The 27131-nt window shown below is 48.7% G+C and overlaps 1 protein-coding gene across 1 annotated transcript in view; it reads left to right on the forward strand.

Moving 5' to 3' along the window:
- Positions 1–24104, forward strand: part of AR (androgen receptor) — a gene marked incomplete at both ends in the record, with an annotated part of 52577 nt that extends 28473 nt beyond the window's left edge. Inside the window, 6 exons of the mRNA XM_080624690.1 lie at positions 5907–6023; positions 13531–13818; positions 21108–21252; positions 22114–22244; positions 22787–22944; positions 23949–24104. Of these exons, the coding sequence (XP_080480816.1) occupies positions 5907–6023; positions 13531–13818; positions 21108–21252; positions 22114–22244; positions 22787–22944; positions 23949–24104 (995 nt within the window). The remainder of the gene's footprint in view (positions 1–5906; positions 6024–13530; positions 13819–21107; positions 21253–22113; positions 22245–22786; positions 22945–23948) is intronic.
- Positions 24105–27131: the final 3027 nt, after the last annotated feature.

Raw genomic sequence — 27131 nt, forward strand, 5'->3', positions numbered from 1 at the left:
CTGAGAGCTACATAGGTGTGCTCTCCGTGATTATTTCTAATTGTTGCATCAAATAGGAACTTCAGAGTGGCCCCTCTGCTAAAGCCACAGGCTCAGCTCTGGCCACAGCCCAGCTGGTGACAGCGATAGGGACCAGAGTTTTTACAGAAGAGTGTTAGGGGACCCTGGGGTTACCTGAGACCTTCCTTTCACAGGAAGCTTGGCCTTACCCTTCAACTGTTAGATCTGGTTTATGACCTGGGATACGAGGATATGTGTCTCTTCCAAAAGGCATTTAATGGGTTTCCACATTTGCAATCTTAAATCTTACTCCAGACGTTCGCATAGATTACTTTGTTTTCTGGAGGAGAAAGCTACTCGAGGCACAACTCCTCATGTGGCAACAGGCTTTTAGTTAAGTAACTTCTGGGCTGAGTCACTGCTCCTTCCTCATAAATCTCTATTCTTAGTTGAGACTGGAGAACTGCTTTTCCCCTCTGATCCTGATGTTCATTGCAGCTGCAGCGGGTGAGCAGGAGGACTTGGTAATGGCAGAGGCATCCCCCTGCCTGGGGGAGCCCAAGGTGGCAGGGTTGTCCCATTGAGGAGGCACTGGTACACCAGTGTACCTGTGGTGTGCGGTGGAAGGGAGACTGCAGCAAGCCTGCAAGATCCACTGTTGCACAGACTGATCTAGGGCTCTGTTCTGGTCTGGCATGGGGGAGGGGTGCTGAGTACATTTGTAACTGCACTTCTCACCCACATGCGTGTCAAGCAGCATCTGGATAGGCAGGGAAGGAAAGGGGTCTTCTCTGAGCACACATCTGCAGTGTCATAGAATCATAGAATAGTTAGGGTTGGAAAGGACCTTAAGACCATCCAGTTCCAACCCCCCTGCCATGGGCAGGGACACCTCACACTAAACCATGCCACCCAAGGCCTCATCCAACCTGGCCTTGAACACTGCCAAGGATGGAGTATTCACAACTTCCCTGGGCAACCCATTCCAGTGCCTCAGCACCCTCACAGTAAAGAATTTCTTCCTTAGATCCAATCTAAACTTCCCCTGTTTCAGTTTGAACCCGTTACCCCTTGTCCTGTCACTGCAGTCCCTGATGAAGAGTCCCTCCCCAGCATCCTTGTAGGCCCCCTTCAGATACTGGAAGCTGCTCTGAGGTCTCCACGCAGCCTTCTCTTCTCCAGGCTGAACAGCCCCAACTTTCTCAGCCTGTCTCCATACAGGAGGTGCTCCAGCCCCTGATCATCCTCGTGGCCTCCTCTGGACTTGTTCCAACAGTTCCATGTCCTTTTTATGTTGAGGACACCAGAACTGCACACAATGCTCCAAGTGAGGTCTCACGAGAGCAGAGCAGAGGGGCAGGATCACCTCCTTGGATCTGCTGGTCACGCTCCTCTTGATGCAGCCCAGGATACGGTTGCTTTCTGGGCTGCGAGCGCACACTGCAGCCAGCTCATGTTCATTTTCTCATCAACCAACACCCCCAAGTCCTTCTCTGCAGGGCTGCTCTGAATCTCTTCTCTGCCCAACCTGTAGCTGTGCCTGGGATTGCTCCGACCCAGGTGTAGGACCTTGCACTTGGCATGGTTAAACTTCATAAGGTTGTTGGCATCAGCCCACCTCACAAGCGTGTCGAGGTCCCTCTGGATGGCATCCCTTCCCTCCGGCGTATCGTCAGCTGGGTAGTTATATTGAGGCCCACACCTTGTCAGCATCCCCATTGTAAGTACAATCTGAGTGACTGGCTTTGCCAAGAGCAAGACTGCTGGGTGAAATAAGAGAGTATGTTTGATGTTTAGACCTGTACTACAGGTTTGCAAAGCAAGAGTATCTGCTTTGGAGTGCTATGAGAAAGCGTTTCTGTTGTTTGCAGGAAAGAAAAGTAGGGGGAAAAAAAAAATCATTCCAGTGTTAATGAAAGAAAAACCAGTGCATTTATCTTTAAATGCAAAACAGCTGATTGCGAAATGTCTTGGCTTGTTCTTAAATGAAGAGAGTAAATTATCCTGAAATTAAAATCAAGTCTGTGTATAAGAAGTTATTTAAGACAGATGGAACCCCTCTGTGCCCCAGTAACCCTCCGTTGTTCTCTGGGCTGTTGCAGCCAATGGCACTGTCTTCTCTGCCTCCTCCTGCTGTGTTCAGGTTTACAGGGATGCGCACGGCTGTGCAAGTGGTGCATGCTCCCAGCCTGGAGAGAAGGCACAGCCTACACTGGTGTGGATGGAGCAGAGGGGCTGTCTCTGGGATAACCACCAGAGATGCCGACAGTCCGTGCCTGTGCTATCAGATGACTGATGTCAGCTCAGACGGGGGGTGATGAGTGTCCGACTCTCATGGCTCCCTGTGGTCGATGAGATGAGCACAGGCAGTTCAGGATTGCTTGGCTTTGCTGTAGCAGTGACGTGGTGTGGTCCCTCTCCCAGATCATGGGTTTGTTTCACAAGGCATATCCACAGCTGGGGACAGCAGTGATGAGGGGGCCAGGTTTCGCTACATCCCTAGGAATTAGGACAAGATGAGCAAGTAGCTTATTCTCCTGCTAGGCAGAAGCAGATTCATGAATAGCCACTACATGACCGTTTCCCTTTTTGTTAAAGGCTAACAGCTTAAAATAAACTGTGCTAGACTCTGCATATACAGTTAACAGAAAATTGGGTTCTGCCCCAAAGGGTTTATTTTGTGAACCAGCAAGCAGGCCCTTGCCATTTCAGCAACATCACTGCGCTATGACTGTGGGGTGAGTTGGTGACTGTGACTTAAAAGCTTGCACTCAGCTGAGCCCGGTGGCAGGGAAGCGAAGTTGTCATAGACACTTTTTTAGGGTGCTTATTTTGTGCACAGGGATTTGGGAGGGCCGCAGGCACCGGGCACCCTGCCTGGTCTTATGGGTGGGGGATCATTCACTCTCCATGTCCCTTCCAGTGCCAGAGGTGGCGGGTGCTGCTGAAGAGCTGATGGAGAGCAGCATGGCTGCCTCATTGAGCAAGGCTGGAACCTGGTTCTTAAATCTGCTATCCCCTGCTCCCCTCCCGTGGGTACCCGTGGGTGCCTGGGGGGACAAAGCGGGGTGGGGGACAAGCTCACGTGTCGGTAGGCTGCCCAAAGCTTGGGGGAAAAAAGGGGGATGGGGCTGGTGGATGTTCCTTCTCTTGGGAGGGGAATTCAGATAGAGCTGTGCCTGACCCTGGAGTGGCCTTGTGGGGCTCAGGCAGTGACTGTGCTGCCTTCCCTTACTAAAGCCATTCATGGGAGAGGCTTGACCTTTAAAGGGTTTTGAGCTATTATTGTTGCAAAAATGCTGTAGTTCAGGGAGGTGAGATAGGGATAGGAGCAGGAGCCACGGGGTGAGGGTAGAGCAGGAGGGTTGTGCGGATGCTCCCCAGGCAGCACTGCTCACAACAGCCTGATGGCCACAGCAAGATACTGCATTGGTCCCTGTGGGCTGAGCCTTTCTGGTACACTCAACCCCAGCCATTCTATACTAGGGGTGGTTTTGATAGGGTCTGGAGCATCCCAGTGTCAGAAGCTGTTCACAAGGCAGGAATCCTGCAATGCAGCTAGGGGGGAAGTAGAGCAAAATCACCTTACAGCTCCCCATGCCTATGCCTGTGAAAGGAGGATGTCCATTCTTGTTTGATAAATACACATGAAGAGGTTGAGTGGAGAGAGTACGGCCTCAGCACTCATTTCCTGCAGCACAAAAATAACTCCAAGTAACCCAGTTTCAGCTGAAGTTGTTTATTACTCATCCTCCTCAACGAACTGTTGAAAGGAAGAATGGTGCTTGTGTTCTCTGGGGTTTGGTGTCATCACTGCTTCTGAGGCTTCTCTAAGTGTCCTTAACACTGGTAATGAGCAAGGGTAGGGGGTGAGAAGAGGTGCTGATGAGAATGGTGTTAAAAGGATTTAGCAAGGTATCACGTGCTGCAGGTAATGAGCTCTCAGGTCTGCAGTCTTAACCTGCCTTACACCCTGGAGGTGGTGTAATGATCAGCTTTTAACGGGGATGATTCTAAGAATTTCAGAAGGATGATATTTTTGCAGCCCTTTGGTGTAGCCCAGTGTGCACACAGTGTGCAAAGGGCTTCATTACACACTGAGCTTCGTACCGGCTTCCCTGCGACCCTGTGGTGAGAGGCTGCAGGACGGGGTCTGGTGGTGCTGGTGAAGGAGTGGTGGGACCTTCTCTGGGCTCTTTCTTTCCACCAGTGCAGGAAACCTCGCTGCTCGGGAGGTCCATGGGGAAGCAACAGACGGTGCCAGTGAGGCCTGTGGTGCTGGGTTGCTAAAAGATTGCCACTTCTTCTGATTCCAGTATCTTCAGAAGGTGTGGAATTGTATGTGGGAGGTGGGGAGTTGTTAAATCAGTGCACCAAAATAGGTGCATCTCTTGTCAAAGCTGTCACATCAAGCGATCAGATTCAACCTTATCTTCTTAATTGATCTCTGATGACTCCGAAAAGTTACTCCTATGAGAATACAGAAAGCAAACTCTTGCAGGATGATGAATAAAGGTTAAGCTGGATATAGACTGATTTCCAATCACTTCGCAGGCATCCACAGAGTCTGTGAGGTGCACAGCTCTGTTAATTGCTGAGGTTGGTTTAGTTTGGAACAGCGTGAGGACCGAATCAAATATTGAATGAATCAAATGTCAAATAAATCCTCATGCAGTTTAGACTTGACAAGAAAACAAATGATTAATGAGTCAGGAAGGAAAATTCATTCTTGGCACATCTAGCAAATGAGGCAGCAAAAAAAACCAACCAACTCAAGCTGAAATATGGAACTCTAAGGGCTACCCTCTAAACCAAGAGGAAAGGTGAGTCTGAGAAACCTGTTAGTCTGACAATAGGTAACTTATGCATTTTCTGCAAGCCCCCTCAACCTGCTGCAGTGCAAGGTGTCCTTTACAGGGAATGGCTGGTCTCAGTTTCTTCCCGGACAGCGAGCATGGTGACTTGGTGACAGCCTGGCTGCAGACACACAGTGGCAGAGCTTGTGGAGCAGCAGTTCCCTGTAAATCAGTTTCCTAACCCCAGTGTCTGTAAACTGCAGACAGCAAACCTAATTAGTGCTAATGGGTGGTACTGCAAATAATTCCGTCTCCAAAAGCACAGTAAAGAGAGTTACGGTTGTAGAGAGAAGGCCGCTGTCTGGGGTCTGCATTCACCAAACAAAAACAAAAAGTGTGTGCCAGCTGGAGGGTCAAACCGTGTTTTGAAAATGTTCTAGGAGAAAAACAGATCTTCACAGCAAAAGGCCAAGCTATAGATATATGGCAGTTAAAAAACGAGAGCTGGACTTTCCGTATTTCATTACTTTTTAACTGCTGTTTGTTGACTACCTCTGCTGTGCTGCACAGAGCAGGGTGGTTTTCCTCCTTGGAGATCATGGTCTAGAAGCCTGGGAGGTGTGTGGGCAGAGGGGCCATGCACCTGGCAGCAGGAGGGCAGGTAGGGACGGGTGCTGAAGTGTGGCGGAACAGTAGTGACTGTGTTTCAGGCAGCCAGCTCTCATACAAAGCGTGTGTGTGTCTGGCCATGAACCACTCCTGTAGCAGCAGAGGCAGAACTGTGGTGTTTTCCCAAGAAGATGCCAACTTTGGATGAGGCCTTGGGTGGCATGGTTTAGTGTGGGTGTCCCTGCCCATGGCAGGGGGGTTGGAACTGGATGATCTTAAGGTCCTTTCCAACCCTAACTATTCTATGATTCTATGATTCTACTTGGGGAGGAGGGGGGCTTAAACTTGGAAACCAGCACTGATACGGTTCTTCCCTTCCCTTTCCCCTTCCTTTTCACCTTCCCCACTCTCTTCCAGTGGTGCTGAGAAAGCATGAGTTCATTTACCCCTGTAAACTTGCTCTGATCGGTACCCACCACCCATCAGCTGTTTCCTCTGTAGGTAAACAGAAATACCTTTGTGCCAGCCGGAACGACTGCACCATCGACAAGTTCAGGAGGAAAAACTGCCCGTCCTGCCGCCTGCGGAAGTGCTATGAAGCTGGGATGACTCTTGGAGGTAATGCTTGAATAACGTCCCCTGGGTCCTTGCAGTGGGAGATACCCTGAAGATAATGAGTGTACTTGGCATACTAACTAGGCGGTAGATGGCTGAACAGGTGAGGCTGGTGGAGCGTAGTGAGCTTCGGGAAACATTTACAGGTTTCTAATAGCAGAATGTGAATTTCATTAAATGTTTGTTCGTTTCAGAAAACATTCTTTTCCTTAATTTGAAAATGTGTTAATCTGGCCAAATGTGAACAGCCGGGTAAGCTGGATTCTCACTCACACCGAAGCCTTTTGGAACAGAGCAGTCCTAAGTTAAAATTATTTTTCCCAGGCAGAAAGAGGCACTTTTCTTCATAAAATTACTTTATAAAATTACTGCCCCAGTATTTTTCTTTGCTGAATGGAAGCTGCTTCTGTATCACCGATAAAGATACTCATTACAGTCTGTTCCAAAACCGATAGCTCTACCAAAACCTGACACTGCCTGTATCCAAAATCTGAGTGTTTTGCTCAAAATCTGGAAGCTACATCATAGATCACTGGGTGGCTTATCTCTGAGTTCATTTGGTGTGAGAGTGAGGAAGAAAATTAAAATATGGGGCTGATGAACCTTACCCACGATGGAGAGGCCTCTAACAGGGAAGTGGAGGGGGATTTATGGGTGATACAGAAAGGAAAGCTGCTGGCAGCGTCAGGCACAGCGCAGGGTGAGGCAGGGGTAGCCCTGGCTAGTCAGATGTGACGAAGTTTTAGTTTAAATACTTCCACCATTGCTGGGATGGGCAGCGCCTCCCGGAGCTGCTGGAATGTCTTGAAGAGCTTGCTAACGAAATGGCTCTGGTTTATTGCTCATTGAGTGGGTTTAATTTTCTATAGCTCAAGTACCAACAAACACGTCCAGTTGGCAGGGCAGGAGCCAGCTTCTCCCCTCTGCTTTTGCAGCACTGGGTAATAAACCTGAGCAGTGGGGACATGGCTCCTGGGGCAGCAATGCAGGGACATCTGGCTCCTTTCCTCCTGGTAGCAAGCAGAAAAAACAGAGGTAATGCAGTCATAGAATCATAGTTAGGGCTGGAAAGGACCTTAACATCATCCAGTTGCAACCCCCCTACCATGGGCAGGGACACCCCACACTAAACCATGTCACCCAAGGCACTGTCCAACCTGGCCTTGAACACCGCCAAGGATGGAGCATTCACAACTTCCCTGGGCAACCCATTCCAGTGCCTCAGCACCCTCTCAGTAAAGAATTTCTTCCTTAGATCCAATCTAAACTTCCCCTGTTTCAGTTTGAACCCATCACCCCTTGTCCTGTCACTACAGTCCCTGATGAAGAGTCCATCCCCAGCATCCTTATAGGCCCCCTTCAGATACTGGAAGGCTGCTCTGACCTCAGACCTCATGATGTCACCCTGAGTGCTGGCTCTGACTGCTCTTTGTTCATGCTTCCTCTCCACCGTGGGTGAGCCATCGGTCGGAGGGATGTGTATTGGCACATGCAGAGGCGCACCAGGATTTCTGAGCATCACGGAGGTGCCCGATCGACCTGATGCAACCAGGCAGGCAGTTTGCTTGCTGGAGTTACCGGGGAGCTATCTGTGTCCCTGTTTCCCACTTCTGCCCCAACCCCAGTCACTCATCCCAGACAGGGAGTGAGGGCAGAGCACGTAGCCATGCCTGCCCACATGCCTGCTTGCAGGAGGTCCTGATGACAGTAATTTTCATGGCTGCTGGTGGCCGTTCGTAGCCATGGCTTCCCAGGGAAGCAGGGAGACTCCTGTGGGCCCCTTCCCCTGTTGCCTGGGAGGGTCGGGACCAGGACACCAACACCACTCTGCTGTGGGATTGCTGGGCTCCTGAGTGGGGTACAGGAATGAAGAGCCAAACCCAGCACCCCAGTCCACAGCCCGCAGAAGGGCTTTGTAATGGAATCCAAAACAAGCTCCTATTTTTATGCGCTTTATTCTGGTGAAGTTTCCTTAAGAGAAGACATACATCAGTGTAACCTTTTTCTGCAGCACATGCTGACAAAATTAATGCTAATACTGCTAGCCCCCCCCCTCCCTTTTTTTCTTAAGCTCTTTGGGTCACCCTGACCTGTTCTGCCTGGGCTGTTTCACATTTGTTTTGAATGTCGGTTTAAAGGCAGTTGTTAAAAACATGCACGCTATGAGTTTGTCCACAGTTATTTCTTCCGCAGTAGAAGTGCAGAGCATTTGAAACCGCTTCCAAGCTCCACACAGTTGTTTTTAACTGCCTGTTACTTACCAGTCTCTGGTAAGGTAGAACAGAGCCCCTGCGACCAAGCAGACCTGCAGCTCTCAGTAGGTTTAATGAGAGGAGGAGGTGACACGCTGAATACCTTATTTAGGACTCTCTGCTTTGGCACAGAATGGCAATATGTCGAAGCACTTCATTATTGAGATCACTCTGACCTGCAAACTGAAATCCATTAAACAGAATCTTCTCTCCCAATCTACACTGTAAAGCCCAGGAGGAGGAGAAATAAAAAATAAGAAAGAGTGATAATGCAGGTTTCATGTGCAGCATTGAACATCGGTTCCGCTGGTGCACCGTCCTAACTCTCGCACAGCACCAGCTCGTGCTGCGAGTGCGGGTGGCTGCACAGATCCTGCACAGGTATCTGGAACCCTTTGTCCTGCTCCAGTCAGGATCCTGCCACCACTCAGCCAGCACAGCTCCTGCTGAACTGCAGAGCTCTGAGTTTAAGGCACCTCCTGTTTGCTGCCAGTGCATTTTAGTCGTGGCATGCAACGTCCCATGGGCCATTCCCACTGTGAGAACCCAGCGCCTGTGCCCTCAACCTAGCAGCTGCGCTCCATGGGGGTCCTGTCTTGGGGCAAAACCTCCCAAACATGCAAAATTCAGTTTGGTTTGTTAATGGTAGGGCTAGAAAACTACTGTAATAACTGCCAATATGTTGTAAAAACCTCTGTCTTGAGGTATACCTGTATTTAGTCCTAATTGAGGTCCAGTTGCTGTGGTTGAAGTAGAGATCATGTCTTATAAAAGCGTTTGATACTGATGTAAGTATTTCCAGCAGTGGAGAATCTAACACATTTTTTGCCATGCGGTTGCAGTAGTTCATTCCAGTCAGTGTTGCGATAGATGTACCTCATTTTTCATCATGTCTGTTCTTGATTTCCAGCAACTGGATCTTCATTGCAGCTTCGCTAGATTGAAAGCATACTTTCATGGAATTTCTGTCTCTGCAGTGGGTTTTGCTGGCTGTGACTTAATAACCCTTTAAGCCTTCTGCATAGACACCTGGGTGAAATTCTTCCTTGCTCTGGGGGGTGTTGTCTAGTCTTCACTATTCTTAGGGCTTCTGCAGTTTGCCAACACCTCCCTCGTACGGTGAACATCTAATCGCAGTTTCGCGGTGTAGGCAGCATCACTGCTTAAAGGCAGTGGTAGGATGCTCTCCAGGCCAGTGCTTCCCTCCTTCACATGGCTTGGGATCCTGCTAATCCTGTGCCCACTGAACTGTCCTGCCAGCTCAGGCCTCTGAGTTTGTCCGTCAGCTTTTGGTGTGAGTTCAGGCTGCGGAGGATGGAGTTTGACATTCATTGAAAATGGCTTGCTTTTTCAGTTGCTTGATGTATCTTCTTACAGTGAAATGAACATTGCTTTGATTGAGCTTATCAGCAGACGTTGATCAATCTGTTCAGTGATCAGTCCTTAATGTTCATTAATGTTTGCCCATCTATGCATTGTCATGCAGACTATTTTAGTAGAAATGGCTAATTGTCTTTTTTGGAATGAAGGTAGACATTCACTAGCAAAGGGCTGTGAACAACCCTCATAAGAAACAAACCTGTCTGATGTTGTTCCAGCATTTATCATTACTTGTTGACATGTATCATCTGGGTGATTTGAAGCCATTCAGCAGCACTGGTTGATTTTATATCGTTTGACTATTTTTTCAAACTCATGTGGACCAAACTGAGTCGGCTCTCTTAAACATGTCTGCTGTGCCAGTGCCATTGTAATTAACAGCTAAAATTACCATGCTGGAGAAGACTGAGAGCTTGACAGAGTCTGTTTTTTGGCAAGCCACATGTGGATGTTAAAGAATTGAAAGAACAGGATCCAAGGCAAGCCCTGTTTCAGCTTCTCTGCCGACAGCTTCTCGCCTGCAGCTGACGCCAGCGTGCGGTGCCTGGGGCTGGCAGGATTCCCTGTCATTGCTAGGGCAGAAGCACTTTTCTTCCAGGTCCATGGAACTTTCACAAGTCCTGGCAGTCATGAAAAATCCATGCTGGAGCCCAGCATGCTCCTTCACCAGGGCTTCAGAAACGCCCGGCAGGCAGGCTCCATTGCTTAAAGCATGTGTCAGTCACTTCGGTCATTGCTCTCTAGTGTGCTCCCTGTGGATTCTTGCACTGCTGAATATTTTGTCATGATCCTGTATAATTACATGCATCCTTCCAGCTTTTTTTGAAGTACGTAGGGTGTTTTCTTGGCTAACCCCATGCCTTGCTGTAGGCATGACTCGGTGGTGCTGTGCCAGCAGCTGCATGTCAAGGCTTCCCGCTTACATGCTAACAGCTAAGAGGGACACTGCATGTTTGCTGTCTCTTGTGCTTTGTCACCCCACCATGCTTCGGGGAAGTACAATGTAGACTTCTGCCTAGCTTAGCTCATCCTGGAATAGAAGTATAACAGGTGTATTTAATTTCTTTATTCCTAGTCCTAGTCTTTATTCTTTAGTCCAAGAAGGACTTGGGGGTGTTGGTTGATGAGAAAATGAACATGAGCCGGCTGCAGTGTGCGCTCGCAGCCCAGAAAGCAACCGTATCCTGGGCTGCATCAAGAGGAGGGTGACCAGCAGGTCGAAGGAGGTGATCCTGCCCCTTTACTCTGCTCTCGTGAGACCTCACTTGGAGCATTGTATGGAGTTCTGGTGTCCTCAACATAAAAAGGACATGGAACTGTTGGAACAAGTCCAGAGGAGGCCACGAGGATGATCAGGGGCTGGAGCAGCTCCTGTATGAAGAGAGGCTGAGAAAGTTGGGGCTGTTCAGCCTGGAGAAGAGAAGGCTGCGTGGAGACCTCAGAGCAGCCTTCCAGTATCTGAAGGGGGCCTACAAGGATGCTGGGGATGGACTCTTCATCAGGGACTGTAGTGACAGGACAAGGGGTAACGGATTCAAACTGAAACAGGGGAAGTTTAGATTGGATCTAAGGAAGAAATTCTTTACTGTGAGGGTGGTGAGGCACTGGAATGAGGTCGAGGGAAGTTGTGAACGCTCCATCCTTGGCGGTGTTCAAGGCCATGTTAGACAAAGCCTTGGGTGGCATGGTTTAGTGTGAGGTGTCCCTGCCCATGGCAGTGGGGTTGGAACTGGATGGTTTTAAGGTCCTTTCCAACCCTAACTATGCTATGATTCTGTGATTCTATTTTTATTCCCAGTAGCTGCTGAGTAGGAGCTACTACCGTTAAGGGTTTTTGCAGAGGTGACTGAGTATAAGCTACTCTTCACCTTTGAAGCTTTTCTCCATCTAGTAACATCAGTGTTTCAGTGATCTGTAGAACAGCCACTCCTGGCAAGCACAAATATCAGGCTCGTCTGGTAAGAGTAGTTACCAGTGCTTTCTAACACGGAGGGGTTTGGTTTAAGGCTGCAATCTCAGAGCCAGCACAGCTGGTTACATGCTCTCTTCTTACTTCGTACAATATCTCTTAGGACTAGGTAATTCAGTTTTAAGGGAAAAAAAATAACATTTAAACCCAACCATGTGTGTGTGTATATGCAGTGTGTGTTTGGCTCCATTTGCACACACGACCTGATGGGTTATGATTATTCATCTTTGGAAGATACCATTTGGTTTTTATTTCTTCTTTTAAGCCGAGAGCTTTTCTTCCGGGCAGCACTCCTGTCTCTGAAGGTCCAGTGCCAAGCATGACCATGAGACATGGTTTCTGCCTCAGGTGGAGCCAGCCCTGGTGCCTCCTTCCCGAATTAACGTGTGGTGCTTTGGAAGCGAGAAGTCGGTGTTCTGTGCTCCCCTCCTCTGTGCTGCTTGGCAAAACCAAAACCCAAGTGCATCTCCGGGGGAAGCAGTGCTGTACCTGTCCTGGGGATCAGCTCCCCGGGGCTCAGGGAGGAGAGCATTGGGGTTCTGCCTGATCTTGGTGCTGCCTGTGCCTTCTGGAGGGGTGGGATGTGAGGCTCTGGCTGGCCTAACAGCCAAGCAGAGCGTGGCTGGAGGATGTCACGCTGCACTGCAGCCCTGCTTTCCCGTTTCTGTCTTTAATTACTCTTTTCTGCAGAGCAGCCTATCTTAATTGCTTGTATAGTAGATCATCCGAAGTACAGTACTTAAAGATCACCTTTTGAATTGATTTACAAAGCTGCACTATAACTTGACATATTGATGTTTCGCTGCTTCTTCTTCTTCTAATTACAGCTGAAAGGAAACTTGAGATAAGTATCATGTAATGAAGGAGCCAAAACCCCAAGGATGATTGGTTTGATGTTATATTCTCTGCTTGAATTAAACAATTGGCTTTTTGTCTTTAATTAATTAGGGGGTTTGGAGTTAGTAAAGGGTGAAAGCAGTTCCTGTCTGCAGTAACCTGCCAGCCTGTGTTGTGCTGAACACTGTCATGCAGATATCAAATTAGGTGAACACAGACTCTCAAATCATGCATCTGAAGCTCCTTGTATATCTTACTAGCAGATGAGCATCTGCAATTAAGAGCTGGGTGCACAGGAGAGACACTTTGTCATGGTGACATGAGTACAGTTGCTGACTGCCTTCAGTTCCAACCGCACAAGCCTGCTCTACTGGTGTTGCTCTTGAACCTGGCCAGCAGACCAAGGCTGCCTCTGCTTGAGTCTCCTTCTTGCTGGTGGGCTATGGGAAGACTCCAGGGAAGCAGCCATGCAGCTGCCTGCTCCTTTTAAAATGCATGTTGCGTAATGTATTTATAGAGTAGTGACCCGGCTGGGAGAGCTTGGTTATAAGGCAGCAGGTGTTGCAGGAGCCCCAGGCAAGGAGAAGGGTTTTATCTTGGTTGCATCACTTCCACTCTGGCCTGGAGTGGAACAATCCCACTTGAGCATCTGAGTGCAATGGCTTTTTTCCCTGGAATGTGACCATCTAATGAGTTAATTTGCTTGCATTGCTTCCCTTTTTAACTGCATGTGAGTAGTTTTTTTAATTGAGCCACCTCTTCTCTCTTTTCCTTGGTTCTTTCTCTCAATTTCTAAGTGGGATTTAATGTGATACCGGTCACAGCTGAGAATGTAAATGATGCTTGTTATTTTCCATGTTAGATTAATGGGTTTACTTGCACGTTGTCCCTTTTGCCCCTACGTGAGGTCTGCAATGTTGGGACACTCTTTGGGTGGCACACACTGAAGGAGTCGCTGCTGGTTGTCAGTTTTCCTTTCCTCATGAATATAAATGTTGGAGCCGGAGGCCAAGAAACCTCAAGCTTCTTCTTTTAATTTTACGCCTCACACTGAAATGTGTCACTCCTACAGCCCGCAAGCTGAAGAAGATGGGCAACCTGAAGACACAGGATGAAGTGGAGGCAGCCAGCTCATCCAGCCCCACAGAAGAGCAAGCTCCCAAGATGGTGATGACGCGCATCGATGGCTATGAGTGCCAGCCCATCTTCCTCAACGTCCTGGAGGCCATTGAGCCTGGAGTGGTGTGTGCTGGCCATGACAACAGCCAGCCAGACTCCTTTTCCAACCTTCTGACCAGCCTGAATGAGCTTGGGGAGAGGCAGCTGATCTATGTGGTCAAATGGGCAAAGGCTTTGCCAGGTAAGGAGGAAAACCAAGAACTCCATCCTCTTCCTTGGTATGTTCCTAAAGTCTCCTGCATGCATCACTGGGGTGGATTCGAAGGAGATGGTCTGCAGCCCGCATCCCTCCATCCCATCACCCAGTTCATCTCCTTGGGGAGCATCTTCACGGGACACCTGCCTGGGCAATATGTCTGTGCAGCCGACAGCGGCAGCATCAGGTTTGTCTCCTTTGGATGATGGGAGAGGTGACTAAGGGGTGACAAAGTATGCCAAAACTTAGCTTTGGTTCTGATAACCCCGGCACATGGTATCATGTAGGCATGCAGCTCTTGCCCATGCAGAGTTTTAACTCCACTTCCAGGGCTGTGTTCTTCAGACCTGCAGAAGTTTTCTCTAAGCCAGTCCCATAACCCGCACTAAGTGATGAAAAGGGTAGATTGTCCAGGTGAATCACCAGTGTGCCACTTCATGATTGGAAAGTGAGATGGGGGAATCTGGGCTGAAAAGAGCTGAGGCTGGAGGTGTGGGAGAAATCCTTCATCACTGTTTTTGTATTTCACAAGCCAGTTAATTGTATAGTAGCAAAAGAGATGCAAACAGAATCCCAAAGGGCTTTTTCCTGGCAGTCAGGTTGCTCTTGTGCAACAGGCTGGACAGATGTATTTATGAGACGTTGATAGCCATGATACTGGAGGAGTACGTAAGGGTTGGGAGTTTGCCAAACGGTAATAGTGAGCAGGTGCTGTTAACAGAAACGTCCTGGTGACACGGGTTTCATTGAGAACATTCTTTGGTTCTGAGCATAGAGGTAGCCAGTCTGTTCGGCTGTAAGTCGTAATCCTGCCAACTGAGTGAAATTGCAGAAGCCTGAGACCACTCCTGGTGCAGTGGCATCCAGTTCACCTCCCAGCATCCCTGAGACTGGGGCCTGGGGACGATCCTGAGCTGCCTTCCTCACCATGGCCCCATTCCTCAGGAAATGCCACAGAAAAGAGGGATCCTACTGTTTGTTCGAGGTGATAGGACCAAAGCAGAAAACTGAGACAAAATAAGTTTGCCAAAACCTGGTGATGAACCTAGTTAGACATTTAACATTCCCAGAAATTTCGCAGTCCCCCTGCAGGTAGTTGGACTGCTGGTCCAGGAGGGGTGTTAGACTGAATATGCGTAAATGCAGAGTAGCCCATTCCGTTTCTTACGTCCTTGAGTCAGAAACGGTTCACCTAGTTTGTGAAACCAGGAACAAATCGTGCTTTCTCTTCTGGCCTGTCTACATCAGACATCAAGATTCCTCCAGAAAAGTATGCAGAGACACCACCAAACCTGACTGGCAGTCGGTTGTAAAACTGCAGGAGTGCTGATGGAAAGGAAGACTGCTTTGAAAAACATTTTTCATTGTAACCACCTCCTTATCAAAAGCTTTTATTGTCCTGTTACTGCACCTGCTCTCCAACCCCATGGTGCACAGTGTTGCCAGCTGCTGCACTGCTGCCTCCCAGGGCTGGTGCCCGCTGTGCCAGTGACAGCATCTGGGCAAGATTATTTCTAATCTTCTTATGTCTGAGCAGTTACAGCTTAACCACTACACCCTCCTCAGGACATGGATCCCTTCTGGATGGTGGGATGTTGCCAAGCGCAGAGCTGGTGCTGGCCCATCATTAGCATCACTGTGCCTGGAGCAAGTGTGAAGCCACTTTGTTTTCTGTACCTTTCCCCAGTAGTTCCCTTGTGTGTGCCAGCACTGCAGTTGAACAATAATAACCACAAATTTGCCACTTAGTCATTCTGCTGGTGGTTTCCAGGGAAGGAATAAGCAACTGCAGCACTATTGCTGTTGTGGAGCTCCAGGTGGGTGGTGGCCATGCAGCCCCTTTGCTTGGACAGGTTCTGGATCCCAGTGTGGGCAGCCAAGCCCACCACTGCCCCTCCTGCACACACTGTCTCTGCCTCGCTTTTTGGGTAGACCTGCAGTATCCCCATAGCCAGAGGTGGTTTGCTGTCTATAACATATTTAAATTACATTTTGGTTAATAAAGCAGAAGGGTTTTCTTTTCCCAGGCCTGCAGGTTGGCTGGGCAGCCCGGCGTTCGGTGGGCTCAGGTGTTGTGAGTGAATGCAGGTAGGGGGAGAAATGGAAACAAAACCAAAGCAATTTAAAACAGCGGGATGTGGTTGTTTTTATCAAAGCAGAAAGATGTTCACACAGTTTCATGGAAAGCTAGAGGCTGTTTAATGAATGCTGTTGCTAGTGAGGTGCAATGGGAGCAGAGTAGAGGGCTTGAGCTGCACAGCAGCACAGTCCGGCTTGCCCAGGAGGAGGAACAGTGCCCGGGGCCAGCAGCCGAGGCAACACATCTTGGCCAGCCAGTGCTCCTGCCAAACACTGCTGCATCCTCTGCCTGCTGGAAGTGCTGCGTGCTCCTCAGCAAGGGGGAAAATGCCATCCACTCTTCCCCTTTCCTCATTAATGAAGCATATCTAGCACAAGCGTTGGCTAAAAGACGAACAAGCTCCCCTGTCTGTCAGTTAAGATGCATATCAATGTAAAGGGGAGAAGGTTTTTGCTTTCCAATGACTGCTGCTGGTGGGAGAAGAGGGAACTTGCACCTGTAATGGAGGTAGCCTCAGCCTGATAACACTGGCAGTAGAATAATATTGGTTAATAGGTGATTATTAATCTTGCATCCAGCGTTGAAAATCATCTGCATAGCAAGAGTGATTAATATGCAGCAAGGTGTTACTGCATTGCTTCCATCGAGGTTTCAGTGATGGCCTGGAAACAAGGCTGCATCAGGTAGGAGCATTTCTGCATCCTGCTTGCCTGCAGTAGCAATACCAGCCTCTGTCCAGCGGAGAAAATGTAGTGTATGGCCCTTTGGACCCTGTGCAATTGAAATTCTGCACAGGAGAAGGTAGAATGAAACTGTGGTTTTGCTGGAAAGATCAGATAAGCACTGCTTGTCCAGGAGGCTGTTGGAACACAGAATTAAAAAATCTCGTTAAATCCATAAAATCTGTCCACTTCAAGGTAAATGGAAGGAGTGTGTATTTCCCCTGTTCCATACGCACAAATTCAGTGAAGGCCTCACAGCTAATTTAGATCAGCACTCAAACACATTAGTTTAAGGGTCATTCTAACTGGCAGCAAATGAAAAGTCTTCAGTTTGTTCCAGAAGCTGTTAGGAAAACGGTCTCTCAAAAATAGCTGGACCGCATGTGTGGGAAAAGGCCGTGGCTCTGCCGCCAGCACCACGGTTGAACGCCCTCTGTGGTTCTAGCAGCTCGGTGCACAAGTGATCAGGTGAAATACTCCATGGGAGATGGACTTATTTACTAAAGCTATTGCAGAATCACAGAATCACAGGATCCCGAGGGTTGGAAGGGACCTCAAAAGCTCATCTAGTCCAACCCCCCTGCAAGAGCAGGGTAACCTAGAGTACATCACACAGGAACTTGTCCAGCCGGGCCTTGAATATCTCTAACGAAGGAGACTCCACAGCCCCCCTGGGCAGCCTGTTCCAGTGCTCTGTCACTCTCACAGTAAAGAAGTTTTTCCTGATGTTCACGTGGAACCTCTTATGCTCCAGTTTACACCCATTACCCTTTGTCCTGTCACTGCACATCACTGAGAAAAGCCTCGCTCCATCATCCTGACAATCACCCTTTACATATTTGTAACCATTGATGAGGTCACCCCTCAGTCTCCTCTTCTCCAAGCTAAAGAGACCCAGCTCCCTCAGCCTCTCCTCATAAGGGAGATGTTCCACTCCCTTTATCATCTCTGTGGCTCTGCGCTGGACTCTTTCAAGCAATTCCCTGTCCTTCTGGAGCTGAGGGGCCCAGAACTGGACACAATATTCCAGATGTGGCCTCACCAAGGCAGAGGAGAAGGGGAGGAGAACCTCTCTTGACCTACTGCCCACAGCCTTTCTAATGTACCCTAGGATGCCATTGGCCTTCTTGGCCGCAGGAGCACATTGCTGGCTCATGGTCATCCTCCTATCCACCAGGGCCCCCAGGTCCCTTTCCCCTTCACTACTCTGTGTAGTGTGTGTACTTGCATTAGTGCTTTAGGGGTGTTCCGGGCCATCGCTTGCTTTTCTGTTTCAAATATACAGCCTTACAGTATATCTAAATCACCTTTTAACTATAAGCATACAATTAATCGTGCATCTTTTTTCATTCTCCAGATAATAAGACTTCCAGATAAACAATGAGTATGTTTTTATATTAGAAATGCAATTTATGGTAACGTGTGCTCAGCTGCTGATCTTTTAGGAAGATAATTAATCTGGCACAGCACTGCATCAAGACAGAATATAAAGAATTTCTTTCCAAACCTCTGCTGCTTTGTGATTATTCACAACAAAATGGCATTGATCTTTTTGAAGTCGTCAGTAAATCTGATTTTAGTTTTACTATGGTTTCTTTCTGTAGAAAGAAATCTTCATTTGGGTCTCTTCAAAACATGCCAAGACTAAGAAATTTAACGGTATATTATGGCATTAAGTTTGTATTTATTTTCTTTTACAGTGATTCTGGCAGTACATCATTTAAGATGTCTGAATGGAGGAGGTTTGCAGGAAATTACAGGTTTTTAGAGACAGTTTTGTTTAAAGACATTTAGCTCAGAAACTGGAAGCAATGATTCCTTTTAGAAAACTCAGCCAGTGTGTTTCTAGAACTTGTTTTTGTGAACAAGCAGAAAGCAGTTTTAAGTCCTCTGACAACGAAACTGTTGTGTTCAAATACCTTTCCTTAAACACTGGTAAAGCTTGCACAAGTATTTTATTTTAAGTGAACATAATTACAAGGTAACGAACAAGAGCACCAAAATCCTTCTCATAGCAAAGGTTAGGAGCAACAAATAGTTACCCCGCCTATAGTTAGCCCAGCTATGGTGCAAAGCTGATACTCAGAGACTGAGGGGAAGCCAGCCCCAGGTGAGACTGGCTGCCTGCAGAGGTGGCTTTGGAGCTGGTTTGCACGGGCATGGCAAGCAGGACGAGGAAGTTCTGCCATTGATGCTGCTGTTCCCAACAGCTTTGTCCTGTTGATGCTAAACCCAGCTGAAGAGGGATGGATCGTTCGTGTGAATTAGGGCTAAATTTGCATAGTTTGCTGTTCATGGGTATGTTTTCTGTCTCCAAGTCACTTGCAGGTTACAGGTTTCGTCTTTGGTGGTTAAGACTTACAGGCCTTGCTCCCAAAACATAGGCACAAGAGAAGCCAAACATCAGAGACCTTTGGTTTGTCTTCTTTCTCACCTCACCCTTTCCAGCATGCCTTGGCTTGTAGTTCTGGGCCTACAGCACCTCTTGGGCCCAGCAGAACTTCCCAAAAGAACTTCCTAAGGTTGGGAAAGGGTATTACTTCCCAACCGTGGATCTGAGGGGGATGAGTGTATAGCAAAGGTTCACCCTCATTACGTGGGTGCCAGTGTGGTGCCAGTACACCATCTCGCAGCCTACTTCAAAGTCTCAGCCACAGGGGCCATCCCATGGCTCCTCTTCAAGTAACTCACATGTTTCCAATCTTTTCAGAAAGTCCGGGCAGGGAAAGAGAATGGTGACAAGTACGGAGCAGGAGGAAATTCAAGGAATGTGAATGGCTTAGGTTTTACTAGGCAGGGAGTTAATCTCTGCCCAGATTTACTGGATAAATAGAAAGGCTTTTTAATAGCATGGAGTACTGCAGTTAGCTATGAAAATCGAACTTAGATATGGCCTAGAGATGAGTATGACTGATTTTATGAAGTCCTGGAGTTGCCCAGTTGCTTTGTCTGTACTGGTGTGCTCTGAATGCGTTTCTCTCTGGCTGCCAGAAGGTTCGTGTTCCGCTGGTAGCTGAGCACCCATCTGGTGGAAATCACCCATTCAGGTTCGGTGGCGTGATACTGGCACACAAACTTCAGGTTTTTAATCCAGTGATACGTGATCTAGAACAAAAATGCACGAATGTAAGGCAGGTTTATTCAGCAGTAAACCACCACCTGTGCTCATTTGCAGTTGACAGCTTCCCAAGCAAGAGTGAATTGCCTCAGTGAGTTATGATTACACACTGGAGGTGTTGGAATGCTTTAAAGTTTCACTGAAGTAACAAATGATTTGCTTGAAACCAGATCACGTTTGCCTGCTTGCAAGTATCTGGAAAAAAGTACGGTGTTGGAGGTGTTTGTGTGTGTGTTGTAAACGCGCCTGGGATTTAGCAGTGAGCTGCCATCTGGGAACACTAATTTGAATGTAATGGATTTTTTTGTTTAGCTTGCGATTCAGCAGAAGTTTTCATCTTCATTTTCATATTCATTAGATAAATGCATTGTGTGTTCGACAGAGAAACGGAAGCAGCCTGTTAACCATGAGATGAAGCCTCATGGTTACTTGCTGTCTCTGAGCATTATACATTACAATCCATTTGCTTAAATTTGATGAAGTCCTAATCGATTTGAAGGGTTTTGGCTTATCTCCTGAAGAGCCAGAATTGCACCAGAGGAGGCAATTGGTTAATGACGGCTTCTCAGCGCCTGGAGAATGTGATCTGGTTAACTGTATTGTTGCTGGGGCTCCCACCCTCCAGCTGATTTATTTCTGTTAGCAGAACAAAGCATACAAATCCTCATCAGCTGTTTCTTTCACTTACTTTTGACATACTGTCTCACATGGTGACTGTGAATGTTTTGGAGCAGAGACTTTGGGAGTTACGCTGTGACTGCAGAGCATGTGGCACAGTACGTTTCAGTGGGTCTGGGTGTCTAATTAGTGCCAGAAACAAGGGCTGTTGCAGGGCAAGCCTGGTGCCAGCGCCGAGGTTTGGTTGTGTCCCAGAAGGGACTTTAGGAAGTCACTGAATCCCATCCTGCTGTGTCTTTGTCCAGGCTGTTGCAGAACGGTGCTGGTTCACTTCACTGTGTCTTGCAAAGCCTTCAAATACAATTGGTGAAGATCTCTGAGACTCTCCAGGGGAGGATGTCATTTATTGCCACTTCTCACTGCTTTCCTGTATAACGCTTTGCTGCTTGTGTTCTTCACCCGGTCTTTATCCCTTCCTTATGCCTGAGGATCTCCTTTCTCCCCTTCCAGTTGCAGGTGTGTGCTTTGGCTGGTTATGAGGGTGTGTGAGCACCTGGCTGTTGACACTGTGGCTGTGCCCCCCAGATGTGTCTGTGTGTCCTGGGATGAGCTGAGGTTGGGCTGTGGAGCACCTTGTCCTCACAGGAGTAATGCAGGAGAGCTGGAGAAAAACAGTCCCGGTACCAGCAAGGAGCCCAGTGTTAATTTGTAAAATCCCCTTCTCCTTTTTTAACAGGATTTCGCAACCTGCATGTGGATGACCAGATGTCAATAATCCAGTACTCTTGGATGGGCCTTATGGTGTTTGCTATGGGTTGGAGATCTTTCACCAACGTCAATTCCAGGATGCTTTACTTTGCTCCAGATTTGGTCTTCAATGAGTAAGTGTGAAACAGCAACAATCTAATACTGTGTTCTGTTTGGGTCAGACTAGGTGAGAACAAATCAAGGCATTTGTTTTCATTATGGAATGTATAGCTTAGTAGTCGTACTTTCAGGGCTGACCAACAAAGCATAGGAGGGCCCTGCTTTTTGTCCTCTAACTGCTCAGCAGTGATCTCCAGGAGCAGTATGTGTGGTTGTAGTGCCTCTCCTGGCCCTTCTTCCTTTTCCCTCAACCTTGCCTTGGGTTCGACTTCCATTGGGCGGGAGCTGGTGCTGGGTGTGAAGGGCTGATCTATATAGACCTGCCTTTTCTCGCTGGGATTTAAGTTTCTATTTCCAGCTTGGTTGGCCAGCTGGAGCGAGTAGGAAAAGCAGCAAGCTTTTATTGCAAGTTCCTGATAGGTTCTCTCTTATGTACCATCAGCTTAGAGTTGGGGAGGGTTTGTCGACACGAAAGTAGAAGAGCTTCAGAACAATAACAATGCACAGCGCAAGCAAAAGCATATCTTGTCTCTGAGAGCTCCGAGCTCAGCTTCCTACCCCTCGCAGATAGCCACACTTAGTGAATCATTGCAGCTGCTTTTCAGGAAGGCAGAGGGTCAGGCGAGCCCTGCGAGTCCCAGGTAGCCGTCCATTTCCGGATGGGAATTGCATGCAGGCATTTTGGAAAACATTCTGGTCGTGTGTGCAAGCCTATTGCTGCCAGCATCTCCCAAGACAGAGCTCAGGTTCTTGGCACGGGGGACGTGCCAGGCGAGGCTCGGGTTGCTGGGATGGGCAGAGCTTGTCCTCCCATGCACATCGCGCAGGCAGCGCTTTGATCCTCTTGCTGTGCGTGACGTGTCTTGCCCTGCCAGGTACCGGATGCACAAATCCAGAATGTACAGCCAATGTGTCAGGATGCGGCATCTCTCTCAGGAGTTCGGCTGGCTTCAGATCACACTGCAGGAGTTCCTCTGCATGAAGGCTCTGCTCTTCTTCAGTATTAGTAAGTTCTCACATCCTTTCCTCAGCAGACCTCCAGTTGCTGTGCACTGTATTGTCGTAGATGTATCCGATGCTTTCCCTGTGCATGTACTCACACTTTCCAAGGAATGGCTGTGGATGTTCTCCCCTCTGCTTCAGTCTGAGCTGCTCAGAGAGAACGAGCTGTCAAGCATTCAGGTGCCCTCACCCAGCCTCTGCAGCTAGCCCATCCCACCCCTGCACAGTGCAGCATTTCCACATGCAGTTCTGCAGGAGGTTGCTCCTCGGCTCAGCTCCTGTCACCACAGGGCCTCTGAGCATCAGCTGCAGAGCAGGAAACTAGTGCTTCAGTTTGTCATATTGCTTCTTATTTTTAACAAGCGGAGAACTTGGCTTAGCAGCCATCCAACAAGCTGATCAGAGTGAAGGCTATAGCAGAAGCAGAGCTGGTGGGCAGATCTTTCCTCTCAGGTCTGCATTGACCTCTTCCCCAGCCTTCCTCTGCCTATCTGTTTCTCCACTCTCTGAGCAGCTCTCACTGTTTCCCTCCCATGTTCCATCCAGTTCCAGTGGATGGCCTGAAGAACCAGAAGCTCTTTGATGAACTTCGAATGAATTACATTAAGGAACTCGACCGCATCATCGCTTGCAAGAGGAAGAACCCTACCTCCTGCTCTCGGCGATTTTACCAGCTCACCAAGGTCCTGGACTCCGTGCATCCTGTAAGAGGACAGTGAAATGTCTATGTATACACATAAGAAATTACATAAGAAAGAAACTTTTTACAGTGAGAATGATCATTCACTGGCGCAACCTCCCAGGATCATGGTGGTCCCCATCACTGGAGGTTTTCAGGATGCGAGACTGGACAGGGTGTTAAATAGTGTCCTCCAGGCTCCCTTTCCCGGGGAAGGTTGGACTGGGTGACCTTTCAAGGTCCCTTCCAGCCTGGGCTGTTCAATGATTCTGTGGTTCTTTGTGGTTTGTTTTTTAACTCTCATACACCTTTGCAGGGACAGTACTGCAGTGTGCTCCCAGATTAAGCAACAGAGAAAAGACAGACACTAAGTCTACTGAGGGAGTGAGCTACCTGTGTCTGTCACTCCCTGCAGTAACCACTCTAGTGCTTGGGTTTATGGGCTTCCAATTTGAGCAATGAAAAGCTCTTTGTAAATGGTACTTTTGTATTGTCAGCCTATCAGAACAGCTCAAAATCTCAGTGCCCCCAGTGAACCTTCTCTGATTACAGCAGTGAAATCAAATTCTCTATTTGTGACTTAAAGTACTGGTGACACTTGAGCTAGACCTTTCTTTTTCCCTGGGGGAGAGCTCCATGCACATACAGTTACATGTTTATAAGCAAAAAGTAATCCTTAATAACTGAAGTCAGCATCATCTGCACAGTAAGATGAGTTTCTGTAGGAGTAAAAGAGGGCCATTTCTATTCATCCCCCTTTTTGTGGTGCTCAGTAATGTCCGAGTGTGCAGGACCATGGCAAGTTATGCTCCATGCCTTCAGGGTGGGTAGTTCCCTTGCATATCCTTAAGATGTGTACCTGCCATCTGACAGCTGCTAGCAAGGCAGCGATGGCCAGAGAGCAGAGCATGTCCCACTGCGGCAAGGTCCAGCTGTGGCCAGCTGTGCCTGCTAACGCCTGCTCCTCGTCTTCCCAAAGAAACCACTGCCCAGGGACTTCTTGTGTAACAAACTTTCTTTCTCTCCCAGATTGCCAAGGATCTGCATCAGTTTACATTTGACCTTTTAATTAAGGCACATATGGTGAGCGTGGACTACCCTGAAATGATGGCTGAGATCATCTCTGTGCAGGTTCCCAAGATCCTGTCTGGAAAAGTCAAGCCTATCTACTTCCACGCACAGTGATCTTCCAGAAGGACCTCCCCGTTCTGCCACCCCCATTTCAGCAATCTCCTGCCAGTTTTTTCTGCACTACAGTACTGCAGTGCCTTGGGGAATCCCTCTACAGAGGCGGTGTGCCAGGAGGATGGACAGTGACAACCGACTGCCTGCTGGGATTCCTGAGATTTCTGTTTTCCATGAGGTACCTCTCGAACTGAGCTACGTGCCTCAGCTTCTGCCTAGATTTGGCTGGCTCGCCGTGCTGGGACAGGGGACTGTGACACGGTGGCAGCGGCACCATGCCTGTGCTCTCTCATTTGTGTGTTTTCCACAGTGACTTTCAGTGGCCCAGGGCCACGAGCGATCAGGAGAAATGCCAGCGGTCGTTGGGTTTGGGGTTTTTTTAAAGAAGCAGCAGGATATGACAAGAAGCAGGTTGAACCTGTACGTGTGGGTGTGGGTTACTTTACTGGCCTTCTTCAGGACTTTTAAATTGCATTAATGGTGCTGGGAAGCAGATGAGTTAAAACATTGCAGTAGAGAAGCAGAGAAGAGCTGGGGGATGAGATGAACTTGCAGCCTGGTGACTTGGCGGGGCCTGCTGCTGACACAAAGCCACCGTGCAGCTGCTGAGGGCTCTGCTCTGGACAGCGTGCCTGCCTATGCAGCATCAGTATTAGCTGATGGAGCGTTACAGGGTGTCAGCAAAAGGGTTGGAGAGGAAGATGACCTTCCCAAAGTCCCAAAGGTGACAAATGGCTACTGTTTACCAGCTGGGATGGTTTTGCCATGTCCAGTCAAGCTGGATCTTGGTCTGCCCCGCAGACTCCCAGGCACTCAGCAGTCACATTCCCATCCTCGATAGCTGCTGCTCCTCCAACACAGCCGTACTCACCTCCGCAAGTGCCTGACGTTCTCAGACCTCATGCTCCCCCCTCCACCCGTGGGCAGCCAGGGCCCCTGCCCAGCCCCTCACCAGCTCTGCTCCCGCTGGGTGTCCCCAGGCCCTGGGTTTCCGTCGACATCACTTATTTCCCCTGTGTCCCAACTGCTCTTTCTGATGCCAGCAGACGAACACGCCAGGAGCAAAGCAGCGGGGCTGGGATCTGCAGGACCTGTGAGGCTGCAGGATTCCTGCTGTCGATCCCATCCTTCGGGAGGTGGCTGTGACGAGTGGCTGGTGCTGCTATGGCGCTGCAGGGAGTTGTAAAAGAAGCGTTGAAGAGACCTTCTGCCCTTCTAAGCAGTGCGCATGGCTACTGCCAAGTGCAGTGGTTGATTGCAGCCTGGGGGACGCCATCCCAAGCGCACTGTCCCATGTGCTTCACCAGTCCACAACAGCTCAACGTGGCAGTGGCAGAGCCCAGTCCACAGGCTGATGCAGCACAGGCTGCAGCTCCACAGTGAGGATGGATAAATGCGCCCTGGCTTTGACCGGTGGTTGGTCCACAGCCAGCAAAGATCAAAGGCTGATTGGTCTGCAGCTGCTGGTGGCCCTCAGCACTCAGGAGTATCTTGAGAAATGCAGGCTTGGTTTGTCAGGCTTGACTGTTTCATACCTCAGGTTCAGAAGGGAACACAGGCCCATTCGATGCCTGTGTTCTGATTTCTTTGGTGGGCTCCGTTTCCCACACAGTGGCCAAGCCTGCATTCCCCATTGTATTTCAATTCCCTCTTCCTGCACAGCGTGAGCACACCAGAACTGATCAGACACATTCCCCCTGTGTAATACCAGCTGCTTGTCTTTGTTGGGTGTCTCTAAAAGCAAAGGGAATGAGGTTGCAGACAATTGATTGCCACACACGTGTTGTGCAGAAAACAGCACTAATGCCTGTGCTGCTTGGACCATTCATGAGCTGAGCATCACCATCAGCTCTTCAGGCAGATGCCCTCACGGTACTTCTGAGTTCTTTGTAAGCTCGCAGTAGAACAAACTTGTTTTACTGAGATACTTTTCAGTCACGCTGTGGGGTTTTCATTAAGGGAAGGGGTAGAAATAAAGCCCTTAAAACTATTGAAGGGGAGGAACTTTCTTTGCAGTTGCTCGTGATGGGTTTCCCTCCCCTGCTAGATGTGGCTCTGCTTGTGCTCTTCCACTTGAAACCCCTTCATGTGGATGGCAGCAGAATCCTTAGATAACCTTCCTGAATGCCAGCCAGGAGGGCGGTGTTCTGAGTAAGCTTCTATTTTAGAGGGCTGCAAGCATTTTAAATGTTAATATGATCTACTAATATTTGCAAATGAACTGGTAAAAAATCCTGCTGGTGCACTTCTCTCTTCCTGAACGTTTTCTGCAGAAAGCAGAAGGGCACAGAGAACAGCTGGGTGGGTACTCTCTCATCACTGTTTAGGATGGTTAGGAGCAATCTGAAGAGCTCCTTTGGAGAGCTTTATATCTTGCACAAGCTCTTGTCGGTGAAGTTTTCATTAGTTAATGAGTGGAGGTATCCTGCTGGGTACTTTTCTGCTGGGAGATCGGAAAGAAATCAAGTTTAATAGGGATTTGCATACCCTGATTTGCTGGTGGAAGCACAATGCGAATGAAAAGCCCTTTAGAGGGGGATGCTGCCTGTGCATCATGTGCTGGATGCGTGCAGCTCATGAGTGGGCAGGTTTGATGTGTGATGGGGAAGGAGCTTGGGTCAGGTGCCCCCGGCCAGTGGGCAGGAACCAGCCAGGCTGTCACCAGCGAGCACCCCAGGGCTCCTCTGTGCTCGGATGGGCACCGGCCTTATGTTCTTTGTCTCTTCAGCATCAAAGCAAACTTCTGCAGCTTCTACATTCAAGAGTTGACTTCTTATGGCATCGTTAGAGTGGGGACTGGCAGGTGCAGGAACTGGGATCAGGAGCAGCTGTGTGTATTTGCGGGGGGTGTTAACACTTTCCTTGTTTATTTTCATGGACTGCTGCAGGAACTGGGTCAAAATGAGGCTTAAGAAATACCGAAGTCCAGATCCTGCCTTGTATCTTTGTACTTTGTGTTCTCTTCTGCATTTTCTTGTCTTCTTTTGCTTTAATAAAGCAAAGAGAATTTCACCATCCTCACAATCA

The sequence above is a fragment of the Psittacula echo genome, assembly GCF_963264785.1.
Source record: "Psittacula echo genome assembly, chromosome: 8".
NCBI lineage: Eukaryota > Metazoa > Chordata > Aves > Psittaciformes > Psittacidae > Psittacula > Psittacula echo.